Source organism: Arvicola amphibius, chromosome 9, assembly GCF_903992535.2.
Source record: "Arvicola amphibius chromosome 9, mArvAmp1.2, whole genome shotgun sequence".
Taxonomy (NCBI): Eukaryota; Metazoa; Chordata; class Mammalia; order Rodentia; family Cricetidae; genus Arvicola; species Arvicola amphibius.
Genome location: NC_052055.2, coordinates 82,286,567 through 82,308,452, shown reverse-complemented (window position 1 = coordinate 82,308,452; position 21,886 = coordinate 82,286,567). Strand labels below are relative to the sequence as shown.

The 21,886-nt window shown below is 40.0% G+C and overlaps 1 protein-coding gene across 1 annotated transcript in view; it reads left to right on the top strand.

Annotated features, from left to right (window-relative positions):
• Positions 1-11,253: 11,253 nt before the first annotated feature.
• The window catches only part of Col19a1 (collagen type XIX alpha 1 chain), a 302,587-nt gene continuing 291,954 nt past the window's right edge, over positions 11,254-21,886 (top strand). Inside the window, exon 1 of the mRNA XM_042055762.1 lies at positions 11,254-11,344. Coding sequence (XP_041911696.1) covers positions 11,254-11,344 — 91 coding nt within the window. The remainder of the gene's footprint in view (positions 11,345-21,886) is intronic.

Genomic DNA, 21,886 nt, shown 5'->3' with positions numbered 1-21,886 from the left:
CTGTCCGGACTCCACCGCGCCTCCCAGGGGCTCCGACACCAACCCAAGGTAAGCTGCTCTGCTCTACCACCGGCCGTTTTGCTTGATGTCTCCTACACTAGCCTGGTCTCTGTCATAAGCTGTGTTTCTGGTCATTTGCCTGCATCTGCTTTTTAAGAAAATGTCAAACCGGTACTGCACATGTGCACATATTTCGGGGGTAAATCTGCCCACCTGCGGTTACGCATTCCTACCCTCCAGCCGAGGGGACCGAGTGCATTTGGCCAGATCAGGCCACTTTGATACGCTACCTATAATGTGGTTCGTATTTTGTGCGTCCAGGTCACGCGGGCTCGCGCGTTCCACTTTAGTTCTCGGTGGGTTTTCTGGATGGGTTTGGGAAGGCAGAAGTGTGAGCGATGCTGATGCGGGTGGAACGGACACTGAAGGAGAATCCACAGGGCTACACACAGAGCAAGCTACTAATTCTGCGGGGCTGTGGTCTGGGGTTGGGATGCAGTGCCAGGAGAGGCGAAAGCCAGGACGCGCAAGCTCGGACGCCCGAGTCCTCCATGGAGTTACCCACGTCGACTCCCACGGGGGTTCCTGAGCCAGTCTTGGGCTGACGGGGGCGAGAATCCGGGACTGGTCCTCGAGTACCCGGCCCTGTGCCTTCTTCAACCCGCAGAGCGCGCAGCGCGTTCGGCCGGAGCGCAGCCGCCGTCCCCGCCGTCCTCACTGCCACGGCAGCCGCCGCGGGGACGTCAGGGTCCCGGCGCAAGGGGACGCCGCCCCGCCTCCGCCCGCGGCCCTCAGCTCTGCGGGAATCCGGCCGGCGCCGCAGCCACCGTGACCGGGAGGAGGGAGGCAGCGCGCACGGCCCGGGAGAAGTTTGTTGGCCCGGAACCAAGCGCGCCACCGCGCAAGCCAGCTCCTTTGAAGCAGGCGGGCGATGAAGCTTAACCTTACCCTAGCTAGGTCGTGGAAGGCTCTGGAGCCAGTCGAGTGGGTGCGCAGGTTCCCCACTGCATGGGAGGGAGGCAGAGGTGAACGCATGGTGGGTCTCGGGGGACAGTAGACTCCGCAGTAGAAAGAATGGGACCCAGATGCTGAAAATGTGTACTTTTAATAGAACCATCCAGGAACTGCGACAGTGGGTGATGTGAGACCTAGCTCGAGGCTGGGAAATGGAAGAGTAACAGAAATAAATTGTGCTGCCTCCTCCCACCCCATCGCCAATTCAGAGACTACTTACTTCCAGTCTCTCCTAGGAGAGGAGGTAGAGGCGCTTTAGAGGAATTTACATCTGCCCACTCCCCACGGCCAAGGAAGGGAGCTAATGAAAGCAACAGTCCTGCACAAACCAAGGCCCACGGTTGTTCTGTGAGAGAAGGGAAAGAAGTCTGGCTTGATAAGGGTGGCCTTTAGGTTCTCCCGACAAGGCAAGCAAAGCTGCTGGGCTCTTTCTAAGTAAAGAGCTCGCCACCAGGCTCCTGCAAAGGAGGAGTCGGGATGTTTTCATGGTGCAAACTGTAATTTCCCAGTTCCCAGACAAACGGACAGTACAATATCTGAGAGGGATAATTCTTCAGGGCACAAAAGAGGAGGTAGCTGCCAGGGCTAGAGAACTCATTCTCCCTCCAAAAGGAAATGTTGGAAGTAGCTGCCTGGGTGCTTCCACGTGGTTTTGATCAGAACGATTTCTGCGAGTGTTCAGAAACCTAAGTGAGGTGTCCCGAGAAAGGACATCTGTGATAATAGAGCAGGGAGAGTGGCTCCATATGGACAGGTAAGAGAAATGCCCAAGGGAAGGGAAGAAAGCCCTGCAATTATGTTTGTATCTGAATCATTGCTCTCCTCAAATCCTTTCCAAACAGATGGGAGTCCATGGTATTCTTCAAAAATGGAAACTTTCCATCTATTTTTCTGGTCCTGCAGTTTGATCTCTTTTGCTGAAATCTCAGTTCAGTTTTTTTTTTTTTTTTCCTGAGGCAGCAGAAATGGGCAGTGGGTTCTGAGTGCGCGGTTCTAGAGACAGGAACCATAGGAAAGCGACTAATAGCATCTTAAGTGGAAATCCAAATGACAAATGAAAAGCAAGCAGGGATACAAAGAAGTGGGACAGCAGACAGACTAATACATAGCCTTGAAGGGATACTGCGGGCTGGGAATGGGCTGAGTTCAATCACGCCAGCCATTGTAGGCCTTTTTGCGAGCTTGCATCCAAAGAGGCAGAGAACAGATAGGCTGAGCAAGCAGGGGAGACAGAAGGAACGTCATGTATGAAGGCTTAAAGGTGTCGAGGGGGAGCATTCATGTGCCTGGTAAGACAGATAGCACAGGTGATGGGAAGTCTAGGATGAGGAGAGATGGCAAGAAGACTGGAATGGGGAGGCTAAGGAGCAGGGGTCACTGGATGCTGTTGTGTAGACCACCAGCAAGATACCCAGGTGAGGAGGCTGCACACTGAAATTAACAGAAAGACGGTGATGGCAGACCAGCAGGCCTATCTTATGCATATGTAGATTGTGAATTGGAAACGCCCCTCTTATTTGTTAAGAAATCAAAGGCAGTCATGCGATTTTAAGACTATCTTATCAGGAAGCCTACAGAGCCATTCAGATAAAAGAGAAACAAGAAAAGATGGATGAGTTGGGAAAATATACAAATCTTTCAATATAAAATTCTGTCAGAGGTAGGGATGGGCCTACGGAAAACAGAACTAGAGCTTGTAACGAGAAGGCAGTGTCGGCCAGTTGCAGTTGCTGAGATCTGGGGTATCTGCGAAGCTATGGCAGACAGCTGTCATTGTGAGTGGCATGTCAACAAAGCAGATGCACTGTCAAGAAGGGAGACAAACCCTTAGGTGTGTGCACATAAATGGGAGGGTGGACGTCTTCTGGGAAGTGAGCACTATTTCTGAAATGAAAGGAGTGATTCTATAGAACTTTGAAGTATTTAAGCGAATTGGTCAGTACTACAAATATTCGCAGTCAAGGAGTGTTTTTTTGTGATGCCAAAGACCCACTTCAATACTGTTATTATTTTTGAATCTCACGAAATTAAATTCACCAAGCCTTCTTTTTGCAATTTTTTATACTTCCCTACAACTCCTATTTCACATGTATCTTTCTACAAATATGAAGTAATCCAGGTGTCACTATATTGGCTCATAGTTCTCAATATCTGTTTTGCTTTCATCTAAAAATTTGCCGGAGACTGTGTTCCTTTTTCCAGCTGGTCTCATAGCTGCCTACGGATGCTAGGTTTGCAGGGGATGAACGAATAAAATGCAACCATTTATTTTTCTTTGAGAGTGGAGACAATGCAAATCAGTTCTCACTGCGTAGTAGAGACTGCCAATGCAGAGGAGTGGAGATTAGTGAGCTCAAAAGGCAGGGGATAGCGAACATTGCCTAGGATGGTGCTCACAGACCACACAGCAGCTGGCTTTCAGACAGCAAGGTAAAGGCAGCATAAGAGTACCCAGGTGGTGAGAAGACTGGAAGAATGCTTCTCCAGGAAATAAGCAAACAATATAAATGAATAAATAAGGTGTAAAAAGCACAGTCAGCACTGCGGTTGTCATTCATAGGTAGAATGTGCTCATTATGTACCAAGCCTTCTTTTGATCCCCAGTGCACACCCTGAAAGCAGGGGCAGAAGCATGGTACTTGGGGTCCTGCTTCTAGTTTGAAGGGGCAGTTTGGAAAGCAGTAGATAAGCAGGGAGCTGGAGAGGTAAGGCTCCACTGTACCAGAGCCTTAAGTCCCTTGCTTCACAGTACAAAATGGAACATCACTGACGATGGAAAAGAGAGCCCTCATGGGTTCAGAGAAAGAATTCTTAGGCAGGACTTCCCACACTTTGCTGCAATCTGGCACTCTGCTGGTGTGCTAATCACTGGTGTGCAGATATCCCAGAATACCTACAAAGCCTTGTCGGGAGAGGAGGAAGAAGAGATCAATTTTCAGCAGTTGGGAAATGGAAGTTAAGGAAACAAGAGTGGAGGGAAAGAGTCTTGTTGTAGCTGTTGTAACACTAGAAAAGAGTCTAGCAGAATCTGTTGTAGCTTTCAGGACTAGAAATGGCACCAAAGGGAACAGACTTCTTTTGTGTGTGGAGAAAGTGTGCAGGGTTTCAAAAGACATGCTTTACAGAGACATAACAGGCTTTTCTCCAGGTCTGAAGTGCTGTGGAGAGTGAAGAAGAAATTGAAGACGATGTTGAAACTTAATGTGTTCCTACTTTGACAGGATTTGTAACAAAAGCATAAAGGGGAGATTTCTGTGCAGTTTTTAAGAGGGTAGAAACCTTGTTCAAGTGGTGGGAGGTTTCTGTGGACTGACTTTAATTTCATTAGTAAAACAAATGGTGAAATTATAAAATAACAGCACATCTATAACAGAGCAATTGTATTTGATTATTGGCTTCAGATTTTAACTCTGTATGATGACTTTTCTGCTGGCTTGTTTTTTCTCTTCATAAAAGTTAGATTCTCAAGATTGACAAGAGAACAGACGTGTGACACCTGTTATTTTGCTTATTTACACAATGAGACCTTCCTGCTGGAGTTGCACACGGACATACTGGAGGATAGTCAAGAGAGTTTGGTTTGAAAATTAGGCATCTACCCTATTTACTTTTCTCTCGTGGACCACAGTGACACTAAGCACTTATTTACTTATTGTGGTTATTATGTGTATGTGTATTACATGAGTTTATGTCTATAACATTCAAAAAGGTGCTCATATAGACCTGATGGCATCAGATTCCCTGGAACTGCATTTACAGCCAGCAGTGAGCTGCCTTATGTGGGTTCTGGGGACCAAACCTAGGTTCACTCCAAAAGCAGCAAGTGCTGTTAACTACTGAGGCATCTCTTAGCCCTAGCACCAGACTTTTATTTGACTCATTGCTATATCTCCGCCCAATTAATGGTACATAGTAGGGCTTTCATCATATCAATCAAATTAAGGAATAAAGCTTTCAGTTGATCCTTCCTGTACTGTTCATATTTTCTGTGTACAAATATAGACTTTATGTTATAAAACATAACATGGAATTCTTCAAAACTTGTCTTTCTTAAAAATCCATTAGATTTTATAAAAGCTTTAAAAATTTTGATAAGTGGAATAAGAATAAGAGACACTATCCAAAACTTATCTGGTCAGCAAAGGGTGGAGGAGAATATTTGAGTTATAAGTAGCGATCAGGACCAGGCATTCAGACATCCACTATGTGGTTGCTGTCACAGCAGTTAGAAATAGGTTTCAGGCAGGGCTATCTGAAGGATTTCAGAGGTTTGCTTTAGAAGGTCCACTGTTGTCTGTGTAGGGCCTGTCAGTGCCGAGCACACGCACAAGTATGTCTTTACATTGTGTGGATCTGGATAGGAACTATCAATGTTCTGATTGGGATCTTGACAGGGGATAAACGAATACTTAGGATGTGATATATAATGATCCGAGAGCCATGACCTGCACCCTGCTAGTAGATGACACATTGTAATAACAAAAGCGTCTTGATCAAGCAAACCTAGACTTGGACCCAAGACTTCCAGATGGATCATTTCACGAGCATTCATGCCTGTGGAATTACAAGACTTAGGGCCCAGGCAAGCATGTCGCATCTTCCTCCTTCAGTCAGTTAGGTTCTGGGAGCAAACTCAGTTCCCGAGGCTTGACAGCAAGTGCCTCAACTGACTGAACCATCTTCCAGCCCAAGATATTTGCTTGGGTAGAAGGGGAAAATGTATGTTTTTAAAATCAATGTTCCTAGTCTCTTTTAATTTTTTTTTTCAAATAGACCAGGCTGTGGTAGCGCACGCCTTTAATCCCAGCACTTGGGAGGCAGAGGCAGGTGAATCCCTGTGAGTTCGAGGCCAGCCTGGTCTACAAGAGCTAGTTCCAGGACAGCGAGGACTGTTACACAGGGAAACCCTGTCTCGAAAAACCAAAAATTTTTTTTTTCAAATATTTAGGCATATGTTACATAGCCTTCTTATTCTGTACCCTGTAAATATTAGAGGCAGGCATATATTTCTGAACTATGAGTATTAAAATAAATGCTACACATAAAATATATTTTATTTTAGAAAATGAAACCACATAGAACAAATATTTTTCTATACCTTTATTAAAAATGTAGACGGCTTTGTAAGGCTCTCCAGAAAGCAATTCCAGGGTGTTAAGAAACTTCTGCCTCTGCATACACTATCTTGTAGCTCTAGGTTACACTGATCTGGGAAGACTTGGGACATCTGTCCTAGAGCTTAACTTCAGTTGTAAAAAGCAAAGCACTAAGTTGTTATAACATTGGCTGATGTGGGAGGATCTTCTCTTTGAGTTGATTTCATTGGTTAATAAAGAAACTGCCTTGGCCCATTTGATAGGCCAGCCCTTAGGTGGGTGGAGTAGACAGAACAGAATGCTGGGAAGAAGGGAAGTGAGGCAGACACTTCAGGCAATCACCATGCCTCTCCTCTCTGGGTCAGATGCAATGAAGCTCTGGCCCAAGATGGACATACGCTAGAATTTTCCTAGTAAGCCACCACCTCGTGGTGCTACATAGATTATTAGATATGGGTTAAAGCAAGATATGTGAGAATTAGCTAATAAGAGGCTGAAACTAATGGGCCAGCCAGTGTTTAAATGAATACAGTTTGTGTGTTGTTATTTCGGGTTTTAAGCTAGCCGTGCGGGAGCCAGGCCTGCTAGCCTCATTACTACAATTGGCTTGAGTTAATTTACAAAACTATCTTGATAATCATCTTACCTAAACCTGAGGGAACATATAGAAAACTGCCACATTCTGATATGAAGAAATTCAAGAGGGAAACAGTGGTAAACTTAGGGCAGCAACCAGCATCCCAAACTCAGCATGTGTCTGGGATGGAGACAGGGAAAAAAAGAGCGAACAGACTCAGAAAGATATGGAAAAGTTCTTTCCATGGCAATTTTATTGGTGGTCAACCCAGAAAATGCCTCCAGCATAACTTAAAAAAATCTAGAAAATACAAGCTACTGAAATGAGAAAGTGGATGATAGAAATGACGTAACCAACTGGATAGAAGAGAGATCGGTAGGTGGATGGTTGATAGATGCATGAATGCATGGCTAGATGATAGATAAATAGACATATAGATACATAGATAGACACATAGATGGATGATAGGTAGATAGATAGATAGACAGATGGACAGGTGGATAGATGTTAGTAAGCAAGCAGACAGACAAATAGAAAAAGTCAAGTATGAAACAATGGATCTGTAGGGAGGTTAGAAGAGATTATGGGCACTGTGAAGTTTGGGAACCCAGTGAGTGTTTACAGAAGGATGAAGGCTTGCCTATTGGAAATTCAGAAGGGACTGGGTTAAGATGAGGAGTGAATGCTGATCTCACTGAAAGATAGTGGTAGGAGGCTCAAGTACTCAAACATTTGATCTACTCATCATATGGTCTTATACTTAAAACTCTCTGGATAAATAAGGTTAATGCTAAGTTCTGTAATCCTCTGCGTGTCTCTGAAAAATTGTTGGGGGCTGTCAAGATCTACTTTGTATGCTTGCGACTTTATCGCTCTCTAGTTCTTTGTTGCTGTAACAGGAACCAAAGTTTTGATGAAAATGAATTTCTAGAACCATTTAACACTTCTCCTTTTCAGATACCAAATCAACCTGAGCAGAAGAGATAAATGTAGCTGCAAATTAGACTAATTATTCTTTAGTAGCTATAACAGCAGACATCTTTAGAGCACATAGTTCAATGTCAGTGATCCTAGCTTGCAGGTGAATGAATCAAAACTTAAAAATGTTCTGCAACTTGCATACAATTAGGAGAACTCACACAGGAAGTCAGGATTTTAACTACTATGTTACAGTGCTAATTGATCAATTGAAAAAAACCCCCCCCCCCCCCCCCCAGTTAAAATACAATCATAGATCTTTTTGGCAATTGGATCAAAATTATCTATAGAATTTATTTGAACCAGAATACATTTACTTAACAGTTGCTAAAAGACAAGAAATAAAAGCTGTGATAAATTTGCAAGGTTGTGTGAGGATTAGGAGTATGTCTTACTAAAATTCAAAATAAATAAGACTTACGACCAGATGTTTGTTATTTAGAACCACACATACAGTTTTAATATTGAAATTGCTGCCTCTAGTTATTCATCCAGAAATATCTAGAATCTTGAATTAATTTCAAAACGCTGAATTGAGTATTTGGCATGTGTATGTAGACTATCAAAATGGTGGGCTTACTGTTCTCTATAGAAAATCTCTTGACAGAAGTTAGACATTTGTGTGATGAATTCTGTCATGATTGGCTCTTTATTAAAATGTAGATAATGGCAAATAAGTGATTTATGACTCTTGAATAGCTATTTCTAATAAAAGTGTATTTATCAAATAAAATTGAGGGATCTAGTACATTTTCCTTCCAAGCTATTTCCATTTTTGCTAATTCACTACAGTAAAGTTAATTTAAACAATGCTAAATTTAGAAAAATTGTTATAAGTATCTAAATATATTTTATCTGTCACTATTTTGTGTGTGTATGGATTTCTTGCATGCATTTATTCTATGCCTGATGTCCATGGAAGCAAGAATAGGGCATCATATCAGCTGAATTGGAATAACAAGTCAATGTGAGCTGCCTTGTGTGGTGCTGGGACTCTAACCCAAGTCCTCTGGAAGAGTAGCCAGTGCTCTTAAGCACTGAGCAAACCCTCCAGGCCCTCTATGGATTTTGTATGCTGAAACTCTCATTGTACTACCTGTAGAGGGAGAATATAAATTCTTAAAGGCAGTGATGTCAACAGACAATTAGAAAATGTCCACTTGGCATTTCATGTATCAGTTTCCCTTTAAACAGTATGAAGATTGCATCTGTGCAGTTGTAATTTTAGGAGTGGAACGCAATCCCATAACAAGATAATAAAATATTATTATGTCAATTAAGCCATAGTATATAAATATAACACTCTCAAACAAAATCATGAACAATGGGATTGTGTTTAAAAATTCTGAATCATGGTATTTTATGCCAAACATATAGGCAATAAATGAAAAAATAAATAAAGTATATTTTAAAGTGTATTTATTAAAGGATACAGTCAGTCGAATGAATGGAAACCTGTGAAATAAGAGAGAACATTTGTTAATTATAAGATGATATAAAGAGTCAAAACTCAGAATGTATGAAAGCACAACAACAGTTAACCATTAAAAACAGAGAAGTGTGAGTGTCATTTCTCCACAGAAGACATAAGAATGGCCATAATGTACATGAAACATCTTTAGCATTACGAATCCTAAGGAAAATACAGATCAAAACCACAAGGAGTCATTAGTATAGCATTACTATACTGTTATAGTTATAACATTAATAACCATTAGTATAGTATCGATCAAAAAGAAAGAAAACAAGGAGTGTAACAGAGGACATGGAGAAATCAGTGCCCCTCACTATTGGCCATGTGAATGGTGGGGATGCTTTGGAAAAACAGGATAGTGCTGCCTCAGGAAACTAAAAGTTGGAGAACCATGTGATTCACTTAGCATTTTTATCTTTGGACATATACCTGTAGGAGGAGGCCGATAGTTCATCCCGGCCACCCAGAACTGAAATAATCACACAGAAACTGTATTAATTAAATCACTGCATGTACCATTAGCTATAGTTTCTTATTGGCTAACTCTTACATTAATTTAACCCATTTTTATTAATCTGTATATTGCCATGTGGCAGTGGCTTACCAGGAAAGATTTTGCATGTCTGACTCTGGCCACTTCATGGTGTCTCTTTCCCCACCTTCCTTCTCCCAGCATTCTGCCTAGCTTTTCTGGCCTCCCTAATTTCTGTCCTATTCACAGGCCAAGGCACTTTCTTTATTCATTAACCAATGAAAGCAATGCAAAAACAGAAGGACCTCTCACACCACATACCCAAGAGAATTGTAAGTGGGGGCACAGGTTGATGGCTGTACATCTTTGCTCGGAATGAGCATTCACAGCAGCCAATAGATGGGAACAAATGAATATCCACCGATGGATGATGAACAAAAATGGGTACTTGGGAACAGGGAAGTATCATCTAGCTCCAAACAAGAGAAATTTCTGACACACCTCTCAACACAAATGAGCTTTTAGGTCCTTATACTATTGGCCAGGAAAGCTCTTAGTCAGTTAATGCTTGATGCACAGGCATGATGAGCAGAGATCAGTTCCCAGAACTCACATGAAAAACTGGATAGGGTGGTGTGTGCCTGTAAACCCAGTTATGGGGAAGAGAGCTTGCTCATCAGTCAGCCTGCTCTAACCAGAGAAAGTGAGGTGAATGAAAGACCTTGTCTCACAAAGAAAGGAGGCTGGCTCCCGAAAAATGACACCTGGCACTGACCTCAACTTTCCACACATACACATGTATATGTGCACCCATAAGGCCAAGACTGTAGGCACCTTTGTGAGTACACACAACACACACACACACACACACACACCCCACCACCACCACCACCACCACTACCACCACCACCACCACCACCACTACCACCACCACCACCACTACCACCACCACCACCACCACCACCACCACCACCAAAGATATCATGTTAAGTAAAATAAAGTCACCAGAAGGCAAAGTGGAATGGTTGCAGAATCAACCAATATTCAGGTACTTACAGCAGTTCCATGTGTAGCAAAGAAAGTGGAATGAGAACCAGGAATTGCAGACAATGAGATGGGAAGTCTTACTTAGCAGTCAAAGATACCCACTTCTGTGAACCTACAAGAATTGCTGAGATGGATGGTTGTGGGGGTTGGAAAGCAGTGGCAATGACCTTCATTACGTTGACATGCACATCTAGAAATGGTCAAAATACAAATTTTGCATTACAATATATTTTTACCACAATTTTTAAAATAAAGAAATCATTTCAGGGTTATGGCTTTAAAACCATTGAAAAGGTGAGAAAACTTAAGTGATGAGAATCTGTCATCATTAGTAGATAATTGACTAATTAACTAAGGAAGACTCTAGAAACATTTCCTGAGCACTCATAAAGATTAAAATATGCATCGAAACACTCAGTTGCATGTTAGAGCATCATATACCCGCATATAAAATTATAAGATATATAGAAATCAATTGTTTTCTCTTTGCTGCTACTGATTTTGTGGCTGTGTTGGAGCAAAGTACAGAATCTCAACTTGAATGTTTCTGCCATTCCAGATCTGAGGCCGTTTGTTCCCATGGTTTCATGGCACAATGAGGCACACTGGCTCTTGGAAACTGTGGACCTGTGTGGCAATGTTCCTGCTTCCTGCTTTCACTTGTGTGACGGTCAGGGACAAGTCAGGTATGTGGGTCACCTCTCTCCTTGAATGATAAATGTTATATATAGTCTTTAAATCATTTAAAAAAATCCATCAAAGCAAATCTTGTTAAGATTGGAGAGGCTACAGATTAGATCTACTGATCTAGAAAACAGAAATCATTGTTTGCTACCACTGACCTTCAGAGAGTGCCCATGGTGAACTTCCAGACTTTTTCAGATGCATCTTATCTTTTTCTGTAGTTGGAACTTGTAAGTGTGATTATATGCTTGCATGTCTCTGTGTGTCTATATGATATTATCTCACATTTTAGCCTCTAAGAATTATTTGTTCAAGTTATAAGTCGAAAACCTCACCACTAATTAGGATTAACAAGGACGTGTCTGCCCTTAATTAAGAAAAAGTGAAAAACAGGCTCTGAAGTGTAAAAAGAAATAGAGTTTAATTATATGTCGGCTTGTGGTGTCTCAGATGAGAGAAACAAAGGGCGGACAAGCTTTACAGTATCCAAGAAATAGATAACATTTATTTTCAAGTGTTAAATTTATGAATCTTCTCTTAAATACTCCCAAAGGTCTTTCCAGTAATTTGGAGCGTTCATTTTTATCACTGACTTTTAAAATTAATTGAGCCTATATAGATCATTAACCTACATGCATTTCATGTTGCAAAGTTGAAGTGAATATATAAGGTCATTTGCTAGGGAAAGATCACGTGGGATGTACTCTGGCAATAACCACATACGGTGATCTCTCTTGAGATCTGAAGACTGAATCTTTCTGTCTATGTTCTTTAGAATATTTCTTAATAATTTTGATGAATAGGACAACTTCCATCTCATAAAGATCTTTTAGTTTATACACATACAACATAAAAACTGTCACCTATAACCTTTTAGCAAATCTTTGTACATCTTGATTATTTATCACTAATTTCAGAGGAAGCCCATTTCCTAAAAACAGTCCATGTGAAAATTAAATTTTCTATTACGTGTTTATGATACTCTGTGCTCGTCATGTGGTCTTGAGGGAATGTGCCTTTTCTTCATGGAGATTCCTAACAACTGCAGCCACGTTAAAGTAAGAAGTTACTTAGAGAGAGCAACTATATTTTGATAATCTGCTCCCTTAAATTTATGTTTCTTTAGGAAGCCAAGGTGCCATGTTTTGCAATTTAACATGAGTGGGTGGGCTTCCTTTACCTAGAATGGAGGATAAATCTTTAGCTGAGAGGTACAGTGTTTTTGGCCATGCTCGTATGTAGAAAATAGGATTGAGTGAAAACATGGTTTGAAGGGTCTACACAAATGACTCCAGTTATAGCAAGAGCAAGAATCACAGCAGGTACTGATTCTGACTGTCTAGAAGACATTCCCATTTGCCGTGGAAGCCATGGTCAATTTGGTACTTTCCATCTTTGACAAGCCAACCATCTGAATCTGATGCAGGATGACTGTGATGCACTCGGGAAAATACTCACTTTTGGGATAATTAAATGCCATTTTTTCCTGTGTTATTCCTTAGCTTGTTATCTTCTGTTATTTTATTTTAATCTCTAGCTTTAATAACTCATTTATTGTAAGAAGAACACTTACCATACTTTCTACTTTGAAAAAAGTACACTAAAATATGTTTTTCTAGACAAGTACAGAAAACGTTATTAACCATAATGGCCCTGTCTACTGAATATCCCTAGAACTCAATCATTTTACATAACCAAACTTTCATATTTTGGAATTTCTCCGAATGTTTTACTTTTCTACATTGAATATCACAGTTCTTTGATCAAGTTATATTGTATATAAAACTACCCAAATGTAATCTAGCCTCAAATATCTTACTGAATTGGTTTCTTTGAAAGATTTTCTTCTAAGAAGCTGAATTGTAATAAGATTCAGAAAACAGGTACACTAAAGGAAATTAATTTAGAAAACACCAAGTTTTCTCACGCCATTTGGCAGAGGGTGCCTGTAGAGCAAGAAGGGCATTTGGCCTGCCATGGAAATTGCTTCATCTCAAATATCATTTACATTAATTGAAAATGTCAGCACACTACCATCACTGGGACAGTTGGAGAACATGACACACTGGGCCTGGCCTGGCAGGAGACTCTTCTTGTGTTGTGTCTTGTGTGTCTGATTCACGGGCAAGATTCCCTTTTTAGTTTCCTCATGTGCAGACCTGTGTGTGTGGTCACTAACCATTTACCGGAGGGAAGTGATTACATCTAAAAATAAAATCTAGCAAATCTGAGGGAGAGGCTAGGGTTTCAGTTCTGGACTTGGTGAGGTTGTCAACAGTTACAGTTAAAACTAATGTAATAAAGGGTAACCCCAGTCTCCATTGCCGTCCTCCGCTCTATGGCAGCCTTAACGAGGAGCTGAAATATTGTTGTGAGTGGGACAGACTTCAAAAATAATATGGAAGAGTCAATAATGTCATAAAATGAAAAATCTTGAATTCAGCTGTTTCCCATTTTTGATCATTTTGCTTTATATATTCCCATTATGGAAAAAGATACATTTGTGTATTTTCATAGTATTGATAAATTTCAACTTGACTCTTCAATTTCAGCTTCAGCTCAGCTTTCAGGACAGAGAAGAAAAATGTATTAATATATACAATATTCAACAACTTTTAAATTGGCTTTAATCAGTTTTCTTAAAACTGGATTCTCTATGATAGGAACTTCCATATCACATGGTTAGTTTCTTCTCTTAATGTGGCCTTAAACGCGAGCACTGAATTATTATAAGAAATCCTAAAAAAACAGATACACCAGAGTGAAAAGCCTAGGTCAAATAGATGGCAGGGTGCCATCCAAGAGAATATTTTTCAAACAGTTTTCCAACTTCATGTACTCTCTGGTATTAAGGATTCTCACAGGCCGAAAGCTAAACACAGAAACCTCACTAAGTCCATTCTCTACCAACTTAGAGGTACAAGTTATTGTTCTGAAATATAGCTTATATTTGTAGACAGAAAAATCTCCCATTAACCTCATATAGAAATTTGTCTTCTCTATTTTCAGTAAATCTTAGTGCTCATATGGGACCACCTAAAAACCCTCATAGGGATACATGCAGTACTTATCGCCTGCATGTGGAAAGTAAATACCACAGGGACCCAAAAACATGCTCCTCACCAGATATTTTCTTTGGAGGAAGAGGTTTGGATCAAAGCTAAGTAGTGGAGGTACTTTTGTGACCTCTTGTGACCTTTCCCCAAAATAGCTATGACTCTTTTTTTCCTCATCTATGGCAGCTTTTTTTTTCATAGTAGTTTTGTTATATTATAGCCCAGCATGCTTTGTCTACTTTTGTTAGCCTTTGATTTATTTTCAACATAGAATAGTGGTATTCTGTTCTCAAATGCCTGGGCTACATAGAAAGTAGGTGCAAAGAGATCAGAAACCGGCCCCTTGATTGCCTCTATCCAATAAGAATTCTGTTTTAGTTTTTTGAAAAATACGAGAGATGGCTCAGTCAGTAAAAGGCTCGCCTTTCAAGCTAAATGACCCGAGTTCGATACCCCAGAATGCACCCTCCCTTTTTTAAGGCTGTGTATGATGGCCCATTCTTGTAACTTTGACTCTTGGAAGAGACAGTCAAAATCTTGAGACCTGCAGGCCAGCTACCTAGACTACATAGTGCATTCCAGACATCTGAACAGTCCTCTGGCTTCCTTCCTTCCTTCCTTCCTTCCTTCCTTCCTTCCTTCCTTCCTTCCTTCTTTCTTTCTTCCTCTGTTGATAAAGATTTTAATTGGCATATAATGTTTGTTCATATTTTTGGGATGCACTGTGATAGTTCAATCTATGTGTAATGACAAATGTGACCAAAAAGATTTATATAGTCTTAAACATTTCTTTGTGTTGGGAAGTCTTGAAATTCTATTTTCTCTCTACTTATACAGTTTCTAATAAATTATTGTTAGCCGTAGTTGCTCCTTCTGTAGGACTGAACACTGAAATCCATTCCCACCTCCTGTTCCTTCATCCTTCAGTATTAGTTGCTTTTCCAGTTTCTGAAACAGAACACCCGATATAAACAACTAAGGGTTTATTTTGGCCCATAGTTTAAGGGTTCGGTTTCCAGCATGTCCAGGAAGTCATGGTACCAGAAGACTGAGGTGACTGGTCACATTGCCGCTCAGATAGGAAACAGAGAAATGAATGTTGGTGTTTTTGCTTGCTTCCTCCTTTTATTATGAGTCCAGCACACAAGCCTATGGAATGATGTTGCCCATACTTAGGCTGGGTCATCTCACCGTAATTAACCTAACTGAAGTCCCCTATAGATATACCAAGCCGTTTGTTTTCTGGTGATCCTAGATCCTTCCAAGTTGGCATTCACCTTTACACTAGTATCGATTCTTGTGACTACTATTTTACCAGAGCACCAACATCTGAACAAGAACACACAGTATTTTTCTTTCTACAGAAGGTTTATTCCACTTAATATAAGTTTCTCCAGTTCTGCTCATGTTTCCACCAATGACAAGACTCCACCCATCTTCATGGTTAAAATTTCTGCATTTTCTTTGTCCAGTTATTTGTCAAAAGACATTTTGGTTATTTCTATAGCTTGGCTATTATGAATAATATTGTAATAGATATAGAAATATACATTTTTGGTATAATAATTCCAGTACATCTGGGAATGTCCTATAGTGGGGTAATTGGATCATATTTAGTTCCGTTTCATGTTTCCCAAGGAGCACTACACTATTTCCAACAAAAACTGTAATAACACATTTGTATCAATGGTGAACAAAAGACCCCCTTTCTCTTCGCCATCTCAATCTATTTCTTGTCTTTATGATAATTAAAATTGGAACAAGATGTTCTCACTGAGTTTGAATTTGCATTTCCCTGATGATTGGTGATGCTGAACCTTTTTCAATGCATGTTTGCCTTTTGTATGTCATCTTTGGAGAAATTCACGTCATTTACATATGTTTTTCATCAGATTTAGTCAGCATCTTTTCTTCTGTCGAGACTTTAGAGTCGCATGTTCTGGTTATTAACTATCAACCTCCAGAAAAAGGCGAAAAGTTTGCAGTCACTTTCTCACATTCTGTGTGCTGTCTCTTTCCTGTAGTGATTGCTTCTGTGTTGTACCCAGCTTCCCAGTTTTATACAATCCCATGCCCTTAATTCATGAACTTCTGTTCAGCCATTTGAATTATTTAGTGGCTCCTCAGTCTGAACACTTCTAGCTCCTACTACCTGCCGCTGATTAATACACATGCTGTCTAATAAACTCTTCTTTCACTGCCACGGCTTGTTGATTCTTGCAGCTCACTCTTTCTGCCTTTCCCCATCCGTGCTGTTATCTTTGTAGTCCATGCTAACATCATCTCTGGGCTCACAGAGTGTGGGAAAGTGGCTAGATAAAATCTCAAGAACCAAGCTAAATTTGAAGTTTAGATAAATAGCAAATGATGCTTTCAAGTGTGCCTGGATGTTCTAGACATTGTATCAGATATACTGACGTTAAAATAGTATCATCATGTATCTGGTATTTGATTATGAATCTTCTGTTTATTCACTATATTGGGCAAATCTATATGATGTAATACAAGGATCAGACAGGCAGGGAAGGCTGGGCTCATGCAGGGGCTTTAAGTGGAAGCACAAAGGTTGTGAGAATAAGGCATGGACACCTGAGAAGCAGACAGCACAAAGGTTCTGAGACCGATTACTGCTCAACATGAGGGAGAAATGTCACAAAGGCCAGGAGAAAGGAGTCAAAGGAATGAGGGGCAGGGGAGTAGAGGGTCGGGGACAGGGGGATAGGGGCACATGCTACTGTGTTTTGTGATTGTAAATCATCTGATTTCTAAGTCTGCAACGTCAAAAGCTGGACCGTGGACTCTGGCACACTTACCAGAGCAATGTACACTGTCCTGTGAGTTCTCCTGGGAAATAGTGCTTTGTTTGTTTATTCCTAGATAACATACAAATGGTGGACTTCTGGATTTATGGTGTACAGTCTCTCTCAGAAAGACTTAAGTCACGATTATCTGAGACCTATGATAGCGTCATCCCTTATCCACAAGAGATATATTGCAAGGCTTCCAGTGGGTGTCTGAAGTTATGGGTAGCGGTAAATCCTGCATACACTGTTTTTCCTATGTATACATTACTTACCTATAATGAAGACCAGTCTATAAATTAGTCCAAGGGAGAGATTGACAGCAATAGCTGGCACTAAAATAAAATTTAAAAACCCCAATATTCTGTAATTAAATTTAAATTTAAAAAATTATTTCTAGAATTTTCCCATTTAATATTTGCATATTTCAATTGATTTTGAGTTCCTAAGATTTTGTAATGTAAAACCCATGGTGTGTGTGTGGGGTGGGGCTACTGTTAAAATGAAATGTGCAGAGATGTACACTTTATTCTTTGTTTCAATTTTTAGATATGTCTATTTTATTCTATGTGTTTAGTGTCTTGTTTGCACATATGCATGTGCATTGCATGAGTGTCTGTCTGGTGCCTGCAGACTTCAGAAGACAGTGTTGGATCTCCTAGAACTGGAATTTGGGATGGTTATAAGCTGCTAGGTGGGTGCTAGGAACCCAGTCCTGGTCCTCCGCAAGAACAGGGGCTCTTAACTGATGAGCCGTCTCTCCAGCCTCAGATATGTATATTTTGAAGTTAAAATATAAATTATATCCTTACCAAGCATCGGACACATTTTCTTTTCCTGTAATTTGTGAAGTGTTCTGTAAGTGATGCAAAGGCCTGTCTGTCAACTGAAGAAGGTCTAATAGAACACGCTGGCCTTATTTTTTCATGACTCTGAAAATTCAATTTTCTCCTTTAAAAAATGATATCACCTCTTGCTTTTCCTAAGCTAGACTCACAAAGTTTTTTAGTTCATATTTGGCATGAATGACCACCAGTAAACAAACACAGACTGCTTAGGTATTAATCAATTGAAAAGACAAACTCAAAACAATAGATTTTAGCTGATCTTAGATATGAGAAGCAAGGAGACACCAAAAGAAAGAAAGAAAGGAAGAAAGAAAGAAAGAAAGAAAGAAAGAAAGAAAGAAAGAAAGAAAGGAGGGAGGGAGGGAGGGAGAGAGGGAAGGAAGGAAGGAAAGAAGGCGAAAGGAGATTTCAACATGTCAAGTATTTTAGTGAATACCATAATAAAATGTAAATTCACATCATTCAGAGTAGAAAACTCTCTATGATAGGAGCAAGCATGTATTTAAGATGTACAAACTTTTTTTGACCCAAAGTGCTGTTTGTTTTTGTTTTATGTGTTTGAGGGATCTTGTCCAAAAATCCTTGCTTATAACCGTATTGCATACATACTTTCAATGTTTCTGTGCATCATTAAAAACATTTTTTTATGAGGCTGGAGAAATGGGTCAGTGGTTAAGAGAGCACTGACTGATCTTGCAGAGGATCTGGGTTCAATTCCCAGTACCTTCATGACAAGCTAAGAGCAGCCTGTGACTTTAGTACCATGATATTCAGTGCCCTCTTCTGGCTTCTGAGAGTACTGCATTCTTGTGGTACAGATACATACATACAGTCAAACAACTCACACACACACACACACACACACACACACACACACACATTTTAAAATGTCTTTAAGAAGAAAAGTAAACCAGTCCCAAGATCTAGTAGGTCATGCCTACTGGTAAAATGAGAACCAGAACTAATAGATTAGATACATTAGTGTTTATGTGTGAAAAGGGATTCATTTCTTAAGTACATAGTTAAAACAGATGATGGGAACAAATACATTTCACTAAAGAATGAAAAGAGTCTTACATTTTTGGTTGTGAGCCTAGCCTTTGATGACTAAGCCATCTCTCCAGCCCAAGTTGGGTGGTGGTGGCACACACCTTTAATCCCAGCACTCTGAAGGCAGAGACAGGTGGATCTATGTGAGTTCGAGACCAGCCTTCTCTACAGAGCAAATTCTAGGACAAGCTCCAAAGCTACAGAGAAGTCATGTCTTGAAAAAAATCATATATATGTTAAAAAAAGAATGGAGAGAGTTTCTTAGGTATGTCATTATTTTGTTTAAAATATGCTTTTGAGAGATGTTCAATACAGGAGAAAAAGTTGGTTTGCAGGAAATGTGTTTCTCTCTACTCTCTCATTGAGTAGCTGCACGACCTATTTTTCTAGGGTGATTCATTTTCAGATGACCAGGAAACAAGAGTGTTAAAAGATGTTATTCGATCAAGTCATGGCATATAAAAAGCTAGGCTAGATGACTTCCCTTTTGTTTCCTGTGGCTCCTTTCAGTACCTCATCTATCCTGGAGATTGCTCAGGTCTTTCAAGTCATGTAAAACAATAACACTTTAGCATGCTTTGGTTAAAGCTACTTTTATTTGCTTGTGAAACCTGTTGAGTTTGGCAAGCAATGCACCATCCATAGAAAGATGGGATTCATTACTCTGAAATACTCCAGAGAGCCTCTGAGGGACACAGTTGCTATGCTCGGTCCTGTCTGCCTAAGACAACATTTGAATCTTAGGCATAGATCTAAAGATACATTAATATTAAAATACACCTGTATGTTTATATTTCAGTAAATTAGCATGCCCAACTTGTGATAGTGTTACTTCTACTGTTTTATATTATAATGTATATGTCACTATTTAAATTGATTAGCATTTCTAGCTTATGATAGGCAGTGCCACTACTTCTTTCTTCATTTTTATGCAATGAATTCATATATCTTCGTGAATTTATCTTATTACCCCTGAAATCTTAAAACACTTAGTTTTAATTTGTTTTGTTCAGTTGTTCACAACAAAGCATGTGTTTTAAAGGTAGGAAACAGCATTAATGTTTTATAAATGAAATACTTTTAGTGGGGAAATACATATATATTGCTGGGAATGTTGAATCTCATTTATTCCAAAGCAATGTGTTTATTCTAATGACATCAACATATATTCCCTAGGAAGAATTGTAATGAGATTTACAGTTTCCTACTGGAAACAGGCCACACACCTCCTCCTCCCTTCCCAAGTCTCCCAGTGGGGAAGCCCTTCTGCTGCCCAGAGATTCCTTCTGTCAATCACACTACATCTTTCCTCTATGTGCCTATGAAGAATGCAAGGTTCCTCTTTTGGCATATTGCCATATAGACATTCATAGCCAATAGACATTTTTATTGGGATATTTTAATCACTTAAATTTTAGAGCTGCATTTAGATTAAAATATTTTCTCAAGAGAGCTTCTACTTTCCTCCTTGTGTTGAGATTTTGCTTATTTAGTCTAAGGTCAGTAAATGTTAAAAGCACAATATATTGAATTTTTAGGTTTATATGTACACTAATGTAATTATCACTCAAATAAAATCATAAAATGTTTCTTGGATTCTAAAAGATTTCTGTGTACTTGCTTTGAGGTGGTACCCCCTCTCTGGTAATCACTTCTCCGACAGAGATTGGCTTTGTAATTATCACATAAATGGAATAGGTAGTATATATTTAGAGAAATGACATTCGCCCACTTTCTTGCCCTCTAATAGCCAAACATTTCAATGTATCAAGCCAAATCTTTCTTTTTAAACTGTTGTCCAGTGTTTCATTGTTTATTTTGCAGTACGTCCTCTTGATGAACTTTTAGGCTGTAACTCTACGAGTAACGATAACGTAGGCATTCTTATCTGAAAAGGTCATTTCCATTCCTGTTTTGCTCTCCTGTCTCTTGGGTCAGTGACTTTCTCTTGGAGTTCATGCATCACTGGTATAGTAAACACTGTCAGAGGGTTTTCCCAAGCGGCTGCACAGCTCTCCGATCCACATGCAATGTAGATGAGCTGAGCTGAAAGTGCTCGCCGCTTGTCACAGCCTCATCAGCACTCGGAGTGACAGTTCTTTAATTTTGGTCATTTAATGGACTCTCAGTGGTTTCCTCTACATTTCCGATCACTGATGGGGTGACACCCCTTGGAATATGTGAGTTGGTAATTTGAATATTCCATTTTGTAAAGTGCTTAAAAAAGTTTAGAGTGTATTAGAAATAAACGTTTTCAAGTTTTGCCCATTTGTGGGAGCTCAAGGCTTGTTCTGGATTCAGGACTTCATTGGATGATTTCTCCTTATGTGTCATTTGCCTTCTCTCTTTAAGATGCTTCTATTGTAAACACCTTCTCTTATTCTCTGGCTTGTCTTTTCACACTTCTGATCTTTTGATTAATACATGCTTTCAGCTGGTGAAGCCCCATTTATCAATAGTTTCTTTTGACAGCAATGCTTTGTCTCTCTCCAGAGCCCTTTGCTTCTCCAGGTTCACCAAACTTTATGTTTTACCAAACCTACTTTATGTTTTCGTTTCACATTTATAATTTTCTCCAATTTCCTCATGTAGTATAAAACCCAAAATATCAAGATTCAGTGCTTTCCTGTATCAATATCTAATACCAGGCCCCACTGATTAAAAGATCCTCCATTCCCAACTGAACTGCAGTAGTTTTTGCAGTAATTGGAGCTACATGTGAAGGGTCTGCATTTAGACATTCTATTCTGTTTGACTGATGTCTTCCTATATGTACACTGAAACCACAT